Source organism: Apteryx mantelli, chromosome 9, assembly GCF_036417845.1.
Source record: "Apteryx mantelli isolate bAptMan1 chromosome 9, bAptMan1.hap1, whole genome shotgun sequence".
In the NCBI taxonomy this organism is placed as follows: Eukaryota; Metazoa; Chordata; class Aves; order Apterygiformes; family Apterygidae; genus Apteryx; species Apteryx mantelli.
In genome coordinates, this window is record NC_089986.1 from 11,301,840 (window position 1) to 11,322,938 (window position 21,099).

Here is a 21,099-nt window from a genome sequence, read left to right on the forward strand (position 1 = left end):
TGAATGTACCATCAAGTTTATATGTTGCTTTAATTCATTTATTAAAGTGGTTTCTCACTGTGAGTTCTAAAAGATGCTTAGCGTAACGCTTAATGAGATGAGGCTGCAAAGAGGAGGGTTGCATGAAGGAAGGCCAAATTAATGCTTAGCTGAAAAGCTGTTTTGGGGGGATTGTTGAATGGTGCGTGTGCTTATTTTTTTAGATAATACAATGTAATTTAATTGGATGCTTTGTGCAGGATTATTGATAGACATTTTAAATATCTCTTACCATGTGGTTTCAGAAGATGATGTGGGGTTAAAACTTCCAAATTTTTAAAATGGGTGATAATTACTACTATTAACTTGATTTTTGAAAACCCTTAGTGTTCTAATACTGTCTCCCAATCTTATTTACTCACCTTCTGCTCTGTCCTAAACTGAAACTAAACCATGTAATTCCATTATCTCATGTTTTATAGCCAGATGCTGGTCATCTTACACTCATTTCTCTCCATGATTATTGATAAGTAGATTAAAAAATTGTCTGATAAGATTTAATTAAGAAGAAAGGCAAGACTTGTCCTTCTGGAGCTTGTTTAGCGAAAGGCTTTGGGATTTTTAGTCAATGCTAGGCATGCATAATTTGATAGTCTCTAATATGAATATGGTTAAAGTTGTAATCATTGTCTTGTGTGTATCAGGATACTTATATAACGTAAGGATTAGTAAGCTAACGCTGTCATCTAGTACCCTTAATTAATATAACATTCAAGTCCAGTGGGGTTCTGATAAGAAGTCTACTTTTGGGAAAGTTGGCTTTATGGATTCCCACAAACCTGAAGCTGGTGTCATCTAATTTAAAACAAACAAACAAAAAATACTGTGGGGTTTGACATGCTCTTTTTTCTTTTCTCCCCTTTGTCCTTGCCTAGAACTCCTGCCTTTCCCTGCCCCTGGAATTTTGTAGTTGATTCTCTAAAGCATAATGTGAAAGAATGACAAATTGGATGCACAAGATGATTTAGCATTCCATATCCATATATGCAAGTTAGTGTGGGACAGGTTGCTCTGTGGTTGACTTCACATGATCCAGCAAGGACTTGACACTATGTAAGAAACTGAGAAACTGCGGTACTACAACAAACAGGCTGTTTCTGCAGTGGAGTTTTAAAGTTTGTCCAGCAGAAAAAGGGATGTAGTCCTTCTTGCAACAGAGAACCAAGATTGCGTCAGGGTGACAAAGGTTAAAGTTTTGGGGTCTGATAAGCCCTCATGTTCCTGTTCATGGGAGGCCTGAATAACTTCTAAAAAAAAACCAGAATATTTATGATGGCAACCAACTTTCCAACACTTCACGATTTTTCAGTGAATTCTTACTTAACTTTTGAAAATAGGTGTGAACAGCTTCCATTTCAGGATTCCCCTCTGAGGGCTGAAGCTAGGTCTCCACTAGGAAAGACTTATTGATATCAGTACATCAGTGTTCCTGGCAGAAACTAACAACTTACTACAGTTCATGCTCATAGCATAGCGCTTTTGAGTTTTCTCAGCTGAGAGAAGGGCTACAAAAGCGTTTTAATATGGGTATAACTATGTACATGAGTTCTTGCCTGTATAGGAGCGTTAACAGTTAACTATACCCCAAAGTGATAGTGCTAACCTGGCAAAAGTTCCTAGTATAGATGCATGAAGGAGATGTCATAAGTGTTATGGATGCTCTCAGGATTTTGAACTTCTCTGCAGCAGCTGAAATTGGATGCTAATGGGCTGCAACATTTAGTGCACTCTAATGTACAACTAAGTATCTAACAGGACTCCATGGTAAATTGTTTGTGATGGTAGCCTGATCTCACATCAGATCTGAACTTCGGAACTTGAACTTTCCTCAAGTTTTTTAGTTACACCAACTCAAATGAGGTCAAAATCTAGCTAGATGTCTGCTAAAACTTTCTAGAGCTTTACTACTGTGATTGTAACTCCAAGAATAATCCTTTTTGTGTGTGTATGAATAAAAAGCTTTTTAAAATTTTATGTATTAAAAGTGAGGTAGACTTCTAAGCCCCATGCGTTTTCTATCTAGACTTGTAGCTAGAGTGCAAAATATCCTTCATTTCAGTCGTCTAAGATGCAAGGGATAAAAGTTGTTAGGTAAGTGTGGCAGAGTTGCAGTGAAGGATATCTTCCAGTGATGGATGCTTCCTTGTTGTCTGATCTTGCTCTTGAATCCTCCCTTCCTTCTCTCACATCCAGGTGTATTTCTTGCTATATCTTCACTACTTTTCTTGTCTCCTTGCATTTTGTTCTTGGTCTCTCTTTTTTTGTTTTTTTCTGACTGCTGTTTCTCTGGCACTTTATTCTGTCAGATGTTTCTCTTGTCTTCTTTCCATCTCTATCCTTGAAAGATTCCAGGCAATATCATTAAAGCCTAATAAGCAGGGAGCTGAACATCACAATATCCAGTGATATTCTCTCCTGTCATACACAGGGGCTGAGAGAAGTACTGGAATTTGGATTAGAACAATTTCTCTGGACTCTGTTCAGGGATCTAGCTTTATTTCTGTATATAGAACACATGTTTTTTGCTGCATTTTAAAATTCATTTTTGGAAAGCTGAAGAATTTGGCTTTTTTCTTGTTCTCTAAGTGCTGAAATCCTGTTGTTCTATTCTTTCATTCTCAATGTGGTTTTGGATGCTTGGGTGGGATTTATGTCTCCACTGTTCTGGTCTTGTCATCTGTATGAAAATCAATTTCTTAGGGTGTGTTTTAACCCCTCCAGCATTCATCTCTTACTTTTCAGTTAATATCTTTGGTGTTTTGGTTGCCCAGTGCTTTTCCAGACAATGTCAGGCTGATATGGCTGACCATGACACCTCAAATGGCATCCCTAGAATATTAGGGTAAAGGAATTAAACTTGCTGTGAATCTAGTGTATTTTCCACTTGCTATGGTGGCAACTGAGGAGCTGAACAGACTGCAAGTCTGCTGACTGGGGATGTTTACAGTTGAGGAGAGCAAATCTGCATACTGTAAGGATAAGATATTGAGTTCTCAATGAAAACTGTTGCAGAAGGTGATGGTCTTTCATGTTGCACTAGAATTACTTTAGACGCTAATTGAAATAGGCAGTGGGTTGGATCCTCCTCTTAGTACTGGTGTAATTAGTTTGATGTAGGAATCTGTATATGGCAAGAACGGGGTCTGAGCTTTTCCTGTAAAGCTGAGTGATCAGATTCCTGCCTTCCTGTTCTTGTCCTCTCTTCCACCCCCCGCCCCCTTTTATTTAATTTTTGCCATGTGCGGTGCTGTCTGGTTGGGTGCCGAATGCTTTGCTGCTAATACTTGGTAGAAATGACTGCTTTATTGGTCCAGTGAACTCAGAGGCTTTTTCTTTTACATGTTTGCACTTTAATTTTTCTGGTGTATTTAAAGGATTCCTAGATGAAGTTATGAAGAAATATGGCAGTTTAGTTCCACTCTGTGAAAAAGATGTCATGGGAAGATTAAAAGAAGTCTTTAATGAAGATTTCTCCCATAGGTGTGTAGCAGTAACATTCTAGACTTTGTAAAGGAAAAATTGCTTGCATTGCTAATGCACGCTCCATCTGGAACACCTCACGGAATAGAAGTCCATTTGGTATGACCTTGACATTGACTTATTTCTTTCTGCCTCTTCAATCCTGTTTTAGAAAACCTTTTATCACCAGGGAAATCATGAAGTATCGGGAAAAACATCCAAAATCCTCCACTTGCAATTTCCGGGTCTTCTATAATAAGCACATGCTAGATATGGACGATTTAGCTACACTGGAAGGCCAGAACTGGCTGAATGACCAGGTTAGCAATGGTTGGTGTTTATGTGGTTCTTTACCCCTTTCTAGCCCTTAAATGTTAGTGTATCAGTAGCTCGCATACTGCTGCATTATACCTAAAGATTATCCTTAGTTGGGAGGCAAAAGAAAGTGTTGAGGGGCTTTTACAGTGGCAGGTGCAGTAATAGTGATTACAGGTCTGGAAGACAGGAAGTATTACAACTAAATCATTTCCTTTTTGAGAAAATGATGCACTATTTTGAGAAAATAATGGTTACCCATATACACTAAAGTGTACATTCCCCCTCCCCCCCCTTAGCTTAATATTAGAAAAGCAGAATACAAGACCAGCAGAGTGAAGCAGCAGGCTGTGGCCCATAGCCAAAAAAACAAGAAGGTTGCAATGCCCAGGACATGCACCAGTAAACTAAATTGAATTAAACTCTTTCAAATCGAGGCAGCCTTCAAGGAGCAAGTAATACAGTCTCTGTCCTGGCAGGCCATTATTAGTTCCAGAGTGCTTGTCCTCCAGACTATAGCAAAATGTTACTATAATTGCTCACCTCCTTATTACTGTTTTAAGTGTGAAAAGTCCTACTTTTTATGGAAACTTGTGAATTTTAGTTTTACAAAATTATTCTGTACATATTCAATATCTACTAACTCTTACAGGTAATTAACATGTATGGTGAACTCATAATGGATGCAGTCCCTGAAAAGGTGAGGGGTTTTTGTTTTTATGCAAATGTAACTAATGAAAGACTGAGTGGGAAAGGTGAAACACTGAATATTTAGGATACAAGATCAAGATTTAGCTCAAAATGATGTGCCAAGTGGTTTGATTACAGTATAAACAACACCCTTTTGGCTATCTGCAGCTCAAATTTTGTTTCCTTGCTGCACTAAAATAGTTTCCAGTGCTGTTGCTCTTGTTTCAGGAAATTGTTGGATTAGCTCTGCAGGTGGGCTCTGTGGTAGCCTGGTGTTACTGACCTACCTGCGGAAGGCAGGTGCCCTGCTTTGCTTTCCCCACCCCACGGTCCCCTCTCCTCTAGAGCTTTCCGTCTCCATCATACCTGCTTCTAAAGCGCTTTATCCATGCCCTGGTTCACAGTCCAATCTTAGATGAAATTTCCCCTGAAGATGGATTTCTGCTGTGATGACAGGCCATGAATGGTAGCATCTGAACCATGCACATGTGCTACTTGCCCCTGCCTCCCCCCCCGCCCCAGCTGTGGGGCAGTAATAGTAACACCTCAAACAGCTACAGCTGCCTGTCCAGTGAATGTGAATTAACACATGGCTGCTTGGTTCCTCAGCAGTGTTGACTTTGCAGGACTTTTCTGGTTTGTGCATCCTCAACAGAATGCTAACTGCTTTCTAATTGCAATGCCTCTAACTGTTGATGGTAGTACATAGGACACTTAAATAAATAAATAAATCCCCCCCACACCTTCTGTGACTTGCACTTGCAGCAGTGGCAATTATAAAGAACCATCTGTTTACTAGTAGAGCTGAACAATTTGCAGGTGAGACCACAAAGGAAGAACCAAGCAAAGCCATTTTTAGATCAGCGCTGCAGAATGTAATGCTTAAAATCTTCAAGCTCAGAAGAAAGAGCATTGTTGCTTTGATTGGTGTTGATGGTGATTCTTCATTAATATTCTGTGTACTTCCTGAGCGTGAACTAGGGTTGAGGTATTGGAGATTGTATCTGTTTGCTTGTGCCTGCTTTTTTTCATAGCGCATAATTGAAATCCTCCTGGGAGATCTTGTGCTAGTACCTCAGAATGTGGTTTTGAAGTCTGTTGGCATAGCTAATGGGTGTTAGCCTGCATTTTCAGATGCAGAATTCTCTTAACTTTTTTCAAGTAATAACTCAAGCCTTCTACCACCTCTGCTCTAGCAGAATTATTAAAAACAGATGTCGCAGGTTTGCATTTATATTAATCTGTTCCTGTAATTGCAAGAAGCTAAGCACAGGGATAATAGTGTTAACCTGGAGCTAAATAATTTTTTTAATACAAGTCTACAGTCTCTTGCCATAAATGTAGGTTTTTAGTTACTCGCAGAACAGATGTGGTATAACTTAAAAATGCTTTTAACTAACAGAATATTGCTTTTGTCTGAAGTCTGGAGCTGGCTATGGCAGTTGAATACAAATGATCATGCTGGATTAAATCTCATAACTTTTTTGATCAAAAAAAAATTATTTTTGAGTCTCAGAGCCTCTAGCAACTGAAAGCAGAAGTTATTCCCTTCTCTACCACCCCAGCTTTCCCAGTCCAATGATCTCTTCCTTAATCTTTGGAAAGGAGAGAAAAACAAAAGTTGCAACTCCTTATCCTCGTGTTCTTCTCCCCAGCCTACCCTCAACGAAAGATTAGATATGATATGCCTGGAGATATCAAAGTGTAAATATAAATGCAGCAGTGATTTATATCACATGTTATGGGGCAACAAGGCTTGCTCTATCTGTTCTTCAAAGAACAGCAAAAGTTTGGGCTTGGTAAAACATCTCTAGTGTTGTTTATCCCTATTGGGGTTCTGTTTCTAAACCTGCATCAAATATTGCCTCATTAAAAGTTGTTTTGTTTAAGTTATCCTTGGGGAGAGGGAATGACTATGCATGAAAATTTCTGTGCTCATTCCTCCTCTCTCTTTTTTTAGGTTCATTTCTTTAACAGCTTTTTTCATAGACAGCTCGTAACCAAAGGATATAATGGGGTAAAACGATGGACTAAAAAGGTATCTTTTAATTCCATGTAGTCAATGCTCTGATTCTTTTGGGCTGGGTTGAACCACTAGCTTGAAATTGGGTATGATGCCTTATATGCAAAGAATGGGGTTAGGAGCTATGCAAAATTGGGTGTGGTTTAAAAAAAAAGCACAGTGATACTGTTCAAGTTAGTATGATTATGTTCTGAAAATGTATTTTGTGAATGGCTATATCTTAGGTGGTAGGTTAATTCCTTGGGTGTATTCATGCAAGCTGTTTATTTAGCTGCCAGAACTGTCTCTTACTGCTCCTGACAGTGCCCAGTCCACTAGTCTACAGGAGAGCAGGCTTAATCCTGTTTCCTTTTATCTCAAACTGGAGCCGTTTGATAAAAACAAATTATTACTGCTTAGTAACATGTACAGATACTAGAGAGCAGATATTAGAGCAATAGTTAATAGGCCAAACTGTTGTTTGTATGACAAGGACAAAATTCACCTTGCTTTCCAGAACCTATGCTGTATCGTGGTTGTGATATTTTACTGGGGCAGCTAATATAAAGAGCACTTTTCTCCTGTGAACATTTGGCCTTTCTAATATGGGAGATGAGACACTACTAATCAAGAGCCACATCTGAATATATGATCTTTTTGCAGAAGCACTTAAATAGCACACATCTGTGAAATGCTAGAGATGAACTCAATGTCCAAATATAAAATCTATTCATATCATTTATTAAAATCACTTTAAAGAGACACTAAATCAAAGCATATTTTATTGGTGCTTATTACTGCTGGATTTAAAAAAGAAAACCGATTTTCTCCGCTTTCTGAAAGCAGAACCCATGTTTGCGTTGCTACTGAGGAGTGCCCAGATGAGAACAGGACAGTTATGTAAATTCCTGAAAAATCTCTAAAGCTATCTCAGCCATTTCCATTGGAAAGATGCAGGTAGACTGCTTCCTCCTGCAGTATGCAATTAAGGCGAACTTGTTTCTCCCTTATAAACACGAGTATTTTACAAGGTTCTATAAATGCATTATGCTCTTTCGGGATAGAGCCCAGAAGGATGCGTTCTTGTGCATCTAGCTGAAGTGGTATCAGACCTCCTGTTCATATCTGTCTGGTCTGGCCGCTGATGAGATCGGCACTCCTGCTCTGATTCACTGTCATGTTGGCTAGCTGACTCAGCGCTGTCTAGGTGAAGTGACTCTAGGCTGCCACAGCCCTTTCTGTACATCAGGTCTTGGTTAAGACACTTCCATCTTTTGGCAGCCTGTTTCCATTTTTCTGCCAAAGGTTTGCACCCCTGCAGCAAACCCAAAGCTGGAGTCACATGAGGACCCTTGAATTTAGCTTGGCTCTGCCGTTGCTGCACGTCAGACTCTGTCAGCATAGTTCATTTGTCTTATTTCAGTTTTCCTTTGTGGGCTGGGCTTGCTGCTGGCTGACATCTCCCTGCTTCTCCTGCTTGAGCATGATGGATTGTTGTGTACTAAGTGTGCTGTAATCTGGTCAGGCAGCAGTTTCTGCAGGTGGGAGCAGGCATAGTAGGTGCCTCTGACAATCAAAATAGTATCATGAGCAAGGCTCCGCGGATAACTGCTGTGAATGCTCAGACCTTTTCATGCCTTCGGTTTCTTGTTGTTACTCAAAAAGAGTACTTTTCTTTCTTGCAAATGACCTGTCTTGTACCGGTACAGCAGCAATTATGCTCTGTTCAAATTTCATAGTGCTTAAAAAAGGCAGCACGCGAATCTTTCCATAGGATGAGTTCCTCTATTTGTGTCCTATTTCTGTTCCACTGAAACTGCAGCAATTAGATATCTGTTTAGAGAGAGGCTATGAGAAAGAAGATTATGGAAGGCCCTGTCTTATGACTAGCTTCCAAAGTGTAAAGGGACTTGTCTGCAGAGACACCAGGGGTGTTGTGTCTGATCCTGCTTATTCTGTACTTCAGAACTTCCCTTGTCTGCTACAAGATTAAATTTAACAAAGCATGAATCTCTGCTGTCTTCGCCCGTCTCCCTTCCCTTGCTTACCAAAGCATCTTGCACTCCTTGTAGGTGCTGCTCTGAGAGTGACATAGCCCGTGTTACAGCAGAGGGAGTCAGAAAACTGCACCAGCTTGCTGTTTTTGTGGGGTGTTTTTAATCACAACTGCTTAATCTGTCACTGTGATGCAAGTCTGATATAAATCAGTGGCGTTTATACTGCAAGAATGTCATTACAAAAGAGAAGTAATTGACCTAACTTGAGTTGTATTACCAGCATTACTTAAAACAAGTCCCACTTCACCATAAACTTTCAAGTGTAATGTGAGCAGGCTTTGCTGGAAATACAGTGGTCCCTAACTCTGGTACTGTACAATGCTCCTTAGGTGTTTTACAGACCATAACTGTATGTTTGTGCCTGCTAATGAGCTATGCGTGAGAGAAACACGAAGAATGTTTTGGAGGAGTGGAGGGTGAAAAAGAAGACTTCAATTAGGGATTGGTGGAGAGAAGACTTAAATACAATTTGTCTCATGCTTTCCTGTGTCCTGCCTGTGGAACTGTTTCTAATGTATGTTGTTCTTCTTGCCAGGTGGACTTTTTCAAAAAGGCTCTCTTGTTGATTCCTATTCACCTGGAAGTCCACTGGTCCCTCATTACTGTGAACATCCCCAATCGAATTATTTCGTTTTATGATTCCCAAGGCATTCATTTTAAGTTTTGTGTAGAGGTAAGAGTGACAGCTGTTTGCAAAGTTTGAACTGATTTCTTAAAAATGAACAAAACCCCTCTGTCAGTTTATCCTTAAACTTTAAATGCAGTGTGTTTTGCTGTTTTCCTGCCACAGATGAGAATTAGCTTGTTCTGCTAAGGAGGAGTCTGACGGATGGACCTAGAGGGTCATAGAGCAAATCCACACCAGACCTGGGAACTGAGGACGGATTGCCTATTGCTTAAATAGCCTGACCATGTAATCAGCCCACCTTTTGTTGCTCTGTCTTGTCACTCCCACAAAAAGCAGGGTCTCAAAGCATAGTGACATAGGGAAGCAGACTAGTGAGAAGCAGAGCAAAAGCAGCTCTTAAAACATTAGCGGACTTCTGTCTTTAGGAAATGATGAATCTTGGTCCTTTCTGGGGGAGGGTGCCTGGCTGGGAGAACAGGACTGAAGAGGCTGTAGTGCTGCCCGGTGTGCTTTACCTGTTACTGTGCTATTATAGTGCGTTGCCTTTTTCCTGTCCACACCGAGTCAGGGTGTGTACCCCTGATTATAACCCAGCAACCTTTTGAAGCTCTTACCTGAATACTGGAGTTAAAGCATCAGTCTTTCTGGTACAGAGCAGTCAGGAAGCTTTTGCTGGGACTAGCAAATCATAATGACCCTCTTACAAAGGCTAATTTTGTCAGCTTAATTGCCTGCTTGATGCAGCAGCCCTCTACTTTTAAGTGTGTGTAGTTGTTGGTTTACAGCGGAGTAGTAATTATTGTACCCAGGAGAGCTCACAGCTAGGACATCTGAATGGAGATACTTGTTCCCTGCTGGCATTTGCTGATGTTGAAGCTCATGTTTGAACTGGGAGGGAGTGGCCTTATGCTCTCTAGCTTCTGAACTTGCTGCATAAACCAGGGGTCCCTCTCAGCAGCGCTACAGTCTCCTGCAGTTTTGCGGTGTGGCCTATCCCATCCCTCTCTGGGCAAGGGATTTGCCCTTAGCTGTCTCACAAATGAGAGACGCTTATTCCTGCCTTTTGGGGGGTTGAGGGGATCAATATGCAGAACTCCCCTGTGATGCGTGGGACTAAGGTGAATGTTAGTGTGCTGGAATGTGTGTTTAAACTGTACTATTAAACACCAGCCTGCTTACAGAAAAGTAGAAGGATTTGCTTAACTCAAGACCAGAGGTTCATTTACCTTGCTTCCTTCTCTTCTTCCCTTCGCTTGTTAAACTTTTTTTCCTATATGTCACTAAAACACTCCCTGGAGCTTTGCTGATGAGCTGCAGAACACAAAGCTTTTCGTATTGAGATTCAAGCTGAAAATGCTATTATCTTGAATGTAAGGGCCTCAGTGTCAGGTGAATGAGTCGGTAAAAAACATGTGCTGGACCGTGTAGTATCTCTCCAGATCCGAGAGCACAATCACTCTGTCTTAGCGCTACATCTAGTCTAGTATTAAATATACCGGTGTACAGTGGGAGTGAGAAGTGTTAAAGCTCCCTTGAAAGACCAAGATGAGCTTTGATGGTAGAAGGTACAGTACCCACCAGAGTTATGTCCTTACCTCTAGGTCTGAGCTCAGATCCTTATACTTAACACTCACCTGAAATTCATCCTCATTGTCAAAAGGATGCCAAGGAAGATGTCAGTGTCTTTCTCCTGTACTTTAACTGGTGAATAATACTGTTCCTTTTTAATCTCCTTTTAAAGAACATTAGAAAGTATCTGCTGACTGAAGCAAAAGAGAAGAATCGCCCTGAGTTTCTTCAGGGTTGGCAGACTGCTGTGACAAAGGTAAATGCCAGCACCTGAAGCCCTGCAGTTGGACCTTCTGGGAGACTCTAGGACACTGTTTCTAAACTGGCATATTTTTACAAGTAGGAAATTATTTTATACTGACTGTAGGCAGCGTGATAGGAGCTACACAAGCGGCTACACAAGCTAATTAGTACTCTGCTCATTCAGCTCCCATCAGGTCTTTAATACTTTCTGTAAGTGACTTGGTGATCTGAGCCTAATCTCTAGTCAATTAAATACCCATGCAGCAAAACCTGTAGCTGTTGCCCGTGTTGGCACAAGGTCAAGGACTGAATGAGCTGGAGATTCAGCTTCCTGACTTCTCCAGAAGGGACTGTCCCAAATCATGTCAAATGGGTGGGATTTGGTGAGAGAGCGAACAGGCTAATGCTGTTACTGCCTGTATTTTATATTCTCTGTGGATGGAAGGCTTTGGTCTCCCGAGCTGTCTGTGACACATTTTGATCACAAGTAAACAAAGTCTGGCAGCCATAAAAGGGAACAACTTGTATGTAGTGCAAATGAGGGAATCTGTGATTTGCGTAACCCTCCCATAATGGCTTCAAAGATATAAAACAGGTCATTGCACACTAGACACACTCCCAACAGCTCCCTGCTTGCCCAAGATTATTTTTAGGTGCTGATACAGTGATGAAATGATTTCCCTGCACACTCATGCACACCCTGTGTAGTCAGTTTGTCCTCTTCCATTCTGTCAAGTGGAAGATCTGGGAGCTGAGGAAAATTACTTTTCCCCTTTGAGCGCTAGAGACATAGTAACACTAGTGAGTGGGGCTTTTTAGTGCTGCGTATCAAAATTGAGCACATTTGAAGAAGTTAAGAAGGTTGAAAGTTACCATTTGAGGTTGCCTCACTCAGCCTTGCTGCCTGACAGCATATCGCCCTCTGTTTCTGAGATCCTTTGGTGTGGCTGGGAGAGGAAAGCCACTGCCAGTAGCATGGATGCTGAGAATAATCTTCTAGGCCTGTATGACTTTGCTGATTTAGTTTGGTTCTGTGTAAAGCAGATAGTGCTATACAAACATTTATTTAAACTAATTGAGCAGCTGTTCTGCATAGGTCACCAAAATAAAATAAACTTGAGAGAAAGATCTGTAATTTGCTTTCTGTCCTACGTTATATATTTTTCTAAATGTTAGGTGTTATTCTAACAAGGTGCTGAGTGTCACCTTGCAAAAGTTCGGCTCAGAATAAGTAATTGCAACTCCGGTTTCTAGTGCTGCAGAACAAGTTAGCTCTGAGAACAAAGATCCCTAATCTTTTTTACAGGATCTCGTTCTGGATTTTAAATAGGACTTAGAATTAAAGGACAGCTAAAAATCTAACATGGCGCTTCATGTTTCTTTCCCTTCTAGTGCATTCCACAACAGAAAAATGACAGTGACTGTGGGGTTTTTGTGCTCCAGGTAAGTGTACTTTAAAAAAAAAAATTTTGAGTGGCCTGTATTGTTCATCTTGTAAACTTCTTTTTTCAATTGAGCCTTTTCCTTTCCCTCAGTACTGCAAGTGCCTCGCCTTAGACCAGCCTTTTCAGTTCTCCCAGGAAGATATGCCCCGAGTGAGAAAAAGGATTTACAAGGAGCTGTGTGAACGCCAGCTAATAGACTAATAAAATACAGCCAACCAATTTCTCTAGTATTCCTGACAAGTTGCAGCTGGTGTTTGTGTACTTGAATTTCTGAAAACTTCCGTGAATTTTGAGCGACTCTCAGCTGAGTGGTGTGGCCACTGTTGTTACCTCAACTTTTTCTGACAAGCTCTTTACCTGGCAGAATGTAACAGAGCTGCCACAAAAATATTTCTAATGTCTGTTTTGTTCTCTTACATTCTTTCCTGTATTTAATATTTATTATCTAAGCATGCATATAGGCAAAGCATGCAACTAAAAACATAAAACTGTAGATTTGGTGCACCTTTGAAATGTAGCTAGAAATGACAAATACAGGTGAATTTGTCTGGAAACATAAAGATGCATGATCTGTTTTCTGATGCAATAATGCTTTGAATGTATCAAAAAAACTCAATGCCATAAAAAGAACAGCTAGAAGCTATTTGATTATTCCATTTTTCCCCATTGTGGCTGTATAATACTGAATTGCCACTCTTTCAGGGTGGCAAATTCATCTACAGATTTGATTTGTGGAGACCCCCTTTTTAAATAGTTCAAGTTGCTAATAAAAAGTTGTTCTGTTTACATTATCCAGCTGTCATTATCAGCCTGTCTATATATATGAAAAGCAGCCTTTGCACAAATAAAGCTTCAGCACTTGTCTGTATAATAAAAAGTACAGAGATGTTCGGCCAGTCTGATAGTATATTTCTGTGTGCTGCAGAAGTTTCCATGACGTGTATTAAGGGCATTATAAAGCTGGTCCTGAAGTGTTAGTTTAGATGCCAAGATAAAATCCTTGGCTGTAACCATTTAAAACTCAAATGGCTTTGAACCACTTTCAGTTCCACGATATTAATTGAAATGTACCATTTCAGCATCTTTCACTTCAGTTCTGTTTTCGAATCAATTCTCACATAGCTTGTTGTCTTTACCATTCGCTTTTGCCTTTGGTCAAATATAAATTGATTCATTTCTGCTGCATCTGCTATTTGATTGTCTCAAGCATCTCTAGCTTTGTTTCTGTTCAGTAACACTGATGGGTCTATTTGGGAATAACAGCACTTGTGGTGCGTGCTGTGCAAACTCAACAAAATGATGTCATTCCGCTCCAGAGAGGCTGGAGCCTGCAAGTCCGGTACCAAACTTTGCCCAGGGCAGCAATGCTGCACAGATAAGTGAGAGCAGTGGATCTTGATGCTTCGTCTGTGGCCTTGCTCTGTAAACTATGATGTGCTTGTTTCTGAAGAGAGCTTGTTTTGTCTGAAGGGACTGTTGTATGGGATAGCTACACCAACAAATGTCTTTAACTGTGTTTCTCTGCCAGTTAAAGGACTGAACCCAGGGGAAAATTATTTTCAATGCTTAATTTCATCCATTGCACTGCTTCATCTAGTGTCTGTCCATAGCCTGGACTTCTGGTGGAGGAAACCACCTTGGCTTCCCTGTGTCTTGCAAATTGATTCAGGCTTGAGCCAAGCTAGGTGCAAATCCCTCTTAGATTGCTGGAGGGAGCAAGGAGAAATGAGGGAGTGCCAAGCGCAGTCAGGCTAGGAAATGAAAGTGTGTGCACAATGTATTATGCTGGAGAAGGAGGTCCTGCAGTTTCCTTGTGTGTTCCTACTTGCCCCTTGTTGGCAGCTGGCAAGGGCTGGCTTACTTTAGCAAGATAAGGAGGGCCTTAAGCACTTGGTTAGATAATTCAAATAGAGAATTTACTGAATTGGAATCCTAAAACCCAGGCTGGCCAAATATAAATTTGCCCATTGTATGGGGCACAGGACCCCACAGCACATGGTTTATATGTGAATCCCTCTCAGGGCCAGTGGCTGAGAGCAGTGGAGGGTGACTTCAATGGAAATTTAAACTTGGGATGTGGTTTCTCAAGTGCTAAGCTAAAACATGTAAGCCGGTACTGCCTTTTTCATCTTCCCTTCAGCTATGTGGTAGGACCAATTGAACTCGTCCAGATTAAAACTAACCCAGCCAAAAGGCTGCTCTTAACCCAGAAGAGTTCTAGGCCCCATCTAGCCTATCAGTAAATGTTTGTACCAACACAAATGAAGAGGGAGAATTGGGTGGCCAGGAAGAGACATGAGAGCAGTGCCAAATTTGGATGTGTGAGTGAAGTTAAATCCTCAAGCAAGACTTACTGCAGAAAAGGAATGAAATACAGAAAGAAAACTGCATAAGTAAGTTGTTTTTACTTTCCAAACTTAGCAAGTTCAGTAAGGAAGTGTGGAAGACTTGCTGTGACAGTGTTCCAGCCTGGGAGATTCTCAGTGCCTCCAAGGAAGCCCATTATTTTTCATGGAAGATGCCTTGCTGACAGGCATTTTTCATTGCATGGACATGTGTTGGAGCACTGAACCACAGATAATCCTTTCCTGAAACTTGCTGCCTACGTGGTAGGAATCTGACTTCCCTCCTTTATGAGAAGCTGAGAGGAGTCTTAAATCTTGATCCTCTATCAGTAACATCAGCAAAAAGGACAGTATTTCTGTGAACTTTGTATTTAACAGCAACACAGATGCTTTGAAACAACTTCATACGTGTACCAGATCACTTGAGGGGAGGGATCTTGCATTTGAATCTGCTGCCCTGTGAGTTGGGGAACAGGGTAGAGAAAGATGCATGTTAAAAAGTACTCCTTATTTGCTTGCTCGTCATCTAGAGGTTTGCTGACAAGTGTTCCAGTTGGTTATGGGGCAGTGTAGAGAAGTTGCACTTGAGTATCCAGCTGTGAACACACCAGTGAGAGGCCTCTGGAAAAAAAAAGGGAGGGGGGAGGGGAAATTGAAAACAGAGCTAATGTAAGCAAAGTATGTTGGTGCAAGGTTGCAATTAATCAGAGGCAGTGAGAATCTTAGTCTCTGTAATGGTGTATCTTTTGAAACTGGACTAATTAACTCATCCTTGAGAATGTCTTTGATGCCTTAAAGGAGATGGGCTCCATAATCTGTAGTCATTTGACCATTTCTTAAAGCATTCAGAGCTATGTAGAGTGTTTTTATTACAGGAGGCACATTTATGTGGATGTAGTTATGGCTATTAGCAATTCTATCAATGTGATATTTAGAATTTCATAAATCACTCTAAACTGATTTGGCTGATGCTTAAATTTCATGACTTGTTCTGAAGCGATTGCCTAGCCATGCTGAATTATACAAATAGTCCCAGAACTGGTAAAGCCTCCATCTCATGCGTGACACATTTAAGCTACTTGAGTTGTAATAAACCTTAAACACAACTGAAAATAAATTATTAGTTTCTATTTTCTGTTTGCTTTAATCTATAGTTTAAAATGACTGTGCAGCTGATATAAATCAAAGAAATGCAAAACTTGGCCTTGATTCTGCAAGGTAGGTAATGTCTATTCTTAAGCCTTTAGATACTTTGCAGAACAGAGGCTGGACCTTCATGCTATCTAATGTACTGTTGCTCCATTCTTCCCTGGCCCTTTTGAGTGTAAAGGTGATGTTTTGAATGTTTTACTTGCACTGATTAGCAGAGCTAAAGAGGTTTGCAAAGCGTCTCTGGCTTGTGTTGAATCTCTAGCATAATGGTTAGCTTATTTTTACTTCCTCTGAGTTCTGTTGGCATTATCTACTGTAGCATTTATTGAAGTTAATGTGAAAACTTAAACCTTGGGAAGTGATGTGGATTTAACTCCTTCAACCAATAACTGTCTTTTGTGGGTGTGTTCTTGAATCAAATGAAGCCCATGTTCCTGTGAAGTAATAAAAATGAGTTTCTCCATAAACCCTATTTTCTTTCAGCAGTTTGGTTTCATTTTAATTTTAAAAGCAACTGATGTGATGGTTGAGGGAATGTTTATAGCAGCTTGTTTTGGGATCTGTTGTTAGGAGAAGCCTCTCCAGTTGATTAGTTCAATAACTCTGAACTATACGCTAATGATGCTTTCTGTTCCATAGCATTGCAGTGATTTAACTTACTGTGGTTTGAGCTGTGACAACATACAAGACTGGAGATGTCACATATTGCATAAATAAAGGTAGAAATCTTGCATTAGACACTTCCTACTAAGGTGGCATTTAAAAAAACACAGATCTGTCAACAGAACAGGTAGCACTTAAATTGCTTTTCTAGGTCAAGCTAAATTAATGCCTTTCTTGCATTGCTTGTTAGTTATGTAATTACAGAGTTAAATCTTGTCTTTGCTGAATTTTACATAGCCATACAGCTTGTGAATTTGTGATAATAGGAAGACTGAAGGCTTAGCGTGTGTCTCTTTAAGCTATTAATCATGAGACTAGCAACATCACTGCCTTTATTACATTCATAATTTAAAAATCTATCATGGAGGAGGAAACATGGATGCTTGTTAAATATATTCTTTTGGTGGGAAGTGCTAAGAAATCAGATCATTAAAATACAAAATCATAAGAGACACTAGTGCCTTGCCAGGAACAATAATTACTATTTATATGTAGTAGGCATTGGGAGGGAAAGATGAGTCTGGTTTGCCCGTGCCTGAACTTAATGGATTTTTATGAGTATCCAACTAGAAGGATTTGGGGGTTGAATTTAGTTTTCTGAGCATGTAATGTTACAACCTATAGAGCTAAAAATTGTTGCAAACTGAGTGAAATATCATGAAATAAACTAATTTGTTTTCTCTGAACACAAGTAAATAGAACATGTGCAAAGCAGCTTCTACTCCTGCCTGAAATTCTGATGAATTCTTAATTTTTGTATTTGATTTCAGCTTTGCTGGTAACTCATCTCCCTTTACACGGGGCTTTCTCTCGAGGTTCCAGTGGCTTCTGAGGCGACTCAGACATCACCTAGCACTTAGGTTACCGGAGTCTCTTCATGGGGGAGCTCTGGGAGGTGGCTGAGTGAAGGAATTGAAAATCCATTGGGAAATCTATTCCCCCTTCCCCGCCTCGGGTTAAGTGTATCAAAGGGGAAAGTGCAAGGGAGAAAATGACCGTTAAATAAGATGTAGTCAGCTGGATAACATAGGTTGGGTCATGTTTAAGATATTTGGCTTGATACAGAGAAGGAGCTGTCTTGTTTATGGGAACCGTTGGGAAGAGGGAAAGAGAAATCTGGGGAAGAGACTCCTGCTTCAGGGGCTATTGCTCTGCCATGCACATAGGATGTCTTGCTTCAAGTCCATGCATTTTGGATCAACTTAATGCAGACAGCAACTGCAGCTAAAGAAGAAACTCCCTCCGCAGCATTCAGCTGAAGGTCATGTTTGTTTAGTATGGTGGTGGCTTGACACTGTCCTCAGCATATCTGACAGATTTGGCCTATTGAAAAGCACACAGGTGTGCTGCTGCTTCACTACAAACACCAGGGCTGCTGTGAAGGCTCCTACAGAACAAGTCGATTCCAGCTCACCTTTCAGTTACTAGTTTCTTTGTGTTTTTTTTTTTAAACTTCTTTTATAAAGAAAAGTCCCAGGTGCAGAGAAGTTTTAAAATGTACCTTCACTAAGTATATTCTCTTATTCAGAAAACCTTTCTTTGGAGAGCTGCTTTTGGTTTTGCATGCTGAAGTGCTTCTCTTCCTCACACAATTAGTCTAAGGAGGCAATCTTTAAACGCTGCTATTAAAGACTTCAGGGCTTAATTTTTGGCAGAGTTGTGGGTTTTGTCCTCCGGTGGGTCACACATCAGTTGAACAGATTTCTTTATGTTCTAAAGTTTAAAAAAAAAAAAAAATCTGAAAAATGCTTAAAAGTTTCAGGCTAATAAAACTCAATGCCTTAAATTTAATGCTGCTTAGGACTCTTCTGGACATTTGGTTGTCCCTAGATAGCATGACCCAATCTTTAAAGGTGACTAGTATCTACTCTGAGAGGATCAGTACATCTGGAAAACAAGAAGTGTTTGGTTCAGTCCAAAAAAATCACTATTTTATTATTTTACAAGAATATGCATTATGAACTGAGCAGGCAGGTCCTGGTGAAGTTCTTGATAGGGCTATAGCTAATATCTTTTTATGTGTCTTGGGGGGAGGGTACTCTGGGTGTAGCACCAGTCACGTTGTTCTTCCCAGTGTACTTTTTGACCACCAGATGTCACGCAAGCACCGTAAAAATAGTGTGTGCTGTGCACTCTGGAGCTGAGCTAATAAATTGACTGAGGAATGATGTCTTCTGATTGCGTGCTGCTTGCCACGTTGGTAACTATTCTTGCATGTTTCTCAGCAAAATGTGCACCGCACTTGGAAAAAGAATGTCTGTACACACACACACACACACACACACGCCCCTACCCCTCCTTTCACTGTCCATGAAACCCATCAAAGATGTAAGTGTTTGGCTCCAGCGTGATTACTCTGGAGTCCTATCAATTTTACAAATTGACCAAAACATTTTTTGGTAGAAAAGTCTCGCATACCAGAAGTCTTTAGCTTGATCAAACTGCTACTCTGCTGTAGCTCATGACTGTTATTTTTATAACTCTGTATTACCATGGCGAATGCTGGCAGTGGAGGAAGAGAAACCACATCAGTAGCAACTTCCATCTGATTTGTGGTCATACGCTTATAACTTGACATGGCTTTGCAAATAACTAAACAAAACCAGGAATTCGTTTTGGGAGGAGGGGGAGGGCACAAAATCCACTGCATCAGATATCTGGTGTGGAGAGTCTGACTTGCTCAAAATTTGGATCTTTAAATGGAAAATGGTTTGGAGCAGGAACGGGAACCAGTTGCCCTCTGTTAGGCAGCTGGGGCTGTAGTGTGGCTGTCAGCCACTGCTGAATGCTGTGGCATCCTCTGTGCCCTGGATTTTTAGGAATTCTGATTTAATTGCTGGTGTCTGCTCAGGCTTTAGCCTAAAATTAGTAACATTCAGTGCTGCTTTTTCTTTCTATAATACCTTTATAAATTCCTGTATAATCTGATCTCTGATTTTAACCTGTCATTTTTGAGCTGTATATTCTTTAGCTTTAAAAAGCACCATTGAAGGAAAATTTAAATTCAAGGTCTATCAAAAGTGCATTTTTCTGTAAATTATTCATTGGTTAAAACGTCTTTGAACTTGTGTTTGTGTAGCTGACAAGTGTAAGGGGGCAGGTGGTGGGATGGGATACCTAGATTAATACTCGTGCAAATACCATGTGCATGTACTCCTTGGCTTTACTGCTGAGCACCAAGGCAGCAGTGGGAGCTTACTGCATTTGGTGTCCCACCCTATTACCAGTCTTTCAGAGAAAGCCCCCGTACATGACATACCTTTCTGCTCTTGTTCACTAGGTGGCATTGCTTCCCAGTCTAAGAACTTCTAAATACTTGATTAATTATGCTAATCCACTCAGTGGACAGAAAGCAAACTGCATTGCGATAGCTTTGCCCTTCTGTACTTTTTATTCTGAGTATCTAGTTCACTAATGGGATTTCTCAGCTTGGCAGAAATCTGCACCCTCCTTATCCCAAGTGTTGAAAAATTCTGCGTCTAGGGAAGGCTTTGGTTTGGAAAATTGCAAAGAATGTGTTGGGGAAAATACTGCCCAAACTGACCTTGCTGTTTGTAGCCAGCTCTAGTCCATGTTCCCAAAAGTATTAGTCAATGTCCTCCCTGAGTTACTGTAACATTTTCTATTAAAGGTGGTGATAAAATTAAGTACTTGCTGTGTATGGTACCTAGGGAGAAGATAGGTGGTGAAGTCTTGCCTGTCGGAGAGCAGGAACTAAGGGTGTTGGCATGGGGATACTTTCAGACGTCTGACAAAACACAGAGACAGTAGAAGAGCAAGGCACTCTGAAGGCTAATGAGCTACTGCCCATAGCGTGGGTATTTTGATGGAGATTTGTTCATTTGTTTCCCAGGTAGCCCTGTCATTCTACATTCTTCCTCCCTCCCTCCACCTTCTTCTCTTAGCATGAAGGGGCAGATCAGTCAATTAACGACTGAAGCAAGGTGGATTTAAGATGCCTGTCTGTTGCCCATGGGAATTAATTGGAGCCTTTGGTAGGCTTTAAAACGAGGAGAGGAATTCTGGCTTCTCAGGCCCATTTTAGTACCAGGAGTACTTGCTTTGTCCAGGTGATGCATCAAGAAGGAAGATAGCAAGGTCTCTAAAAAGTGTAGCTCTCCACTGTGTAGGTGTCAGGCCGTGTGTGCAAAATAACGGGAGTCTGCTAGGAAGCAACAAACACAAAACCGGGTGGAGAGCAGGGCGTGCTCTTCACCTTGGAGGGAGATGGTAGTGCCACGTCTCAACAATTATGCATCTTCCAGCCCTAGATTTCGGAGTATTTCTCAAGCTACAATATTGATGCTCTTGTTTCTTTGCCAACTGTGGAAGCATCACACTTGAGCTTAGACTTCCTGAGACAGCTCTCAGTTCTGAGCTGGGTAGAAAAGTCAGGGATCACTTGATGCTGGAGTAGCAGTAAAGCTACACTAGGGTCAAACATATCCTTATTTTGCTCTGATAAAAAGACAAGACAAAGTAGTTTTAGAAC

General features: G+C 40.7%; 1 protein-coding gene across 12 annotated transcripts in view; it reads left to right on the forward strand.

Annotated features, from left to right (window-relative positions):
* SENP5 (SUMO specific peptidase 5) overlaps positions 1–16,416 on the forward strand; it is a 166,967-nt gene extending 150,551 nt beyond the window's left edge. For 11 of the 12 annotated variants that reach the window (XM_067301672.1, XM_067301674.1, XM_067301668.1 and 8 more), the window contains 8 exons: positions 3,414–3,519; positions 3,671–3,818; positions 4,466–4,513; positions 6,464–6,541; positions 9,098–9,235; positions 10,932–11,015; positions 12,395–12,445; positions 12,538–16,416. In XM_067301672.1, coding sequence (XP_067157773.1) covers positions 3,414–3,519; positions 3,671–3,818; positions 4,466–4,513; positions 6,464–6,541; positions 9,098–9,235; positions 10,932–11,015; positions 12,395–12,445; positions 12,538–12,648 — 764 coding nt within the window. In that variant the 3' untranslated portion in view covers positions 12,649–16,416. The remainder of the gene's footprint in view (positions 1–3,413; positions 3,520–3,670; positions 3,819–4,465; positions 4,514–6,463; positions 6,542–9,097; positions 9,236–10,931; positions 11,016–12,394; positions 12,446–12,537) is intronic. The other variant, XM_067301678.1, reaches the window with a different exon arrangement.
* The last annotated feature ends 4,683 nt before the right edge of the window (positions 16,417–21,099 follow it).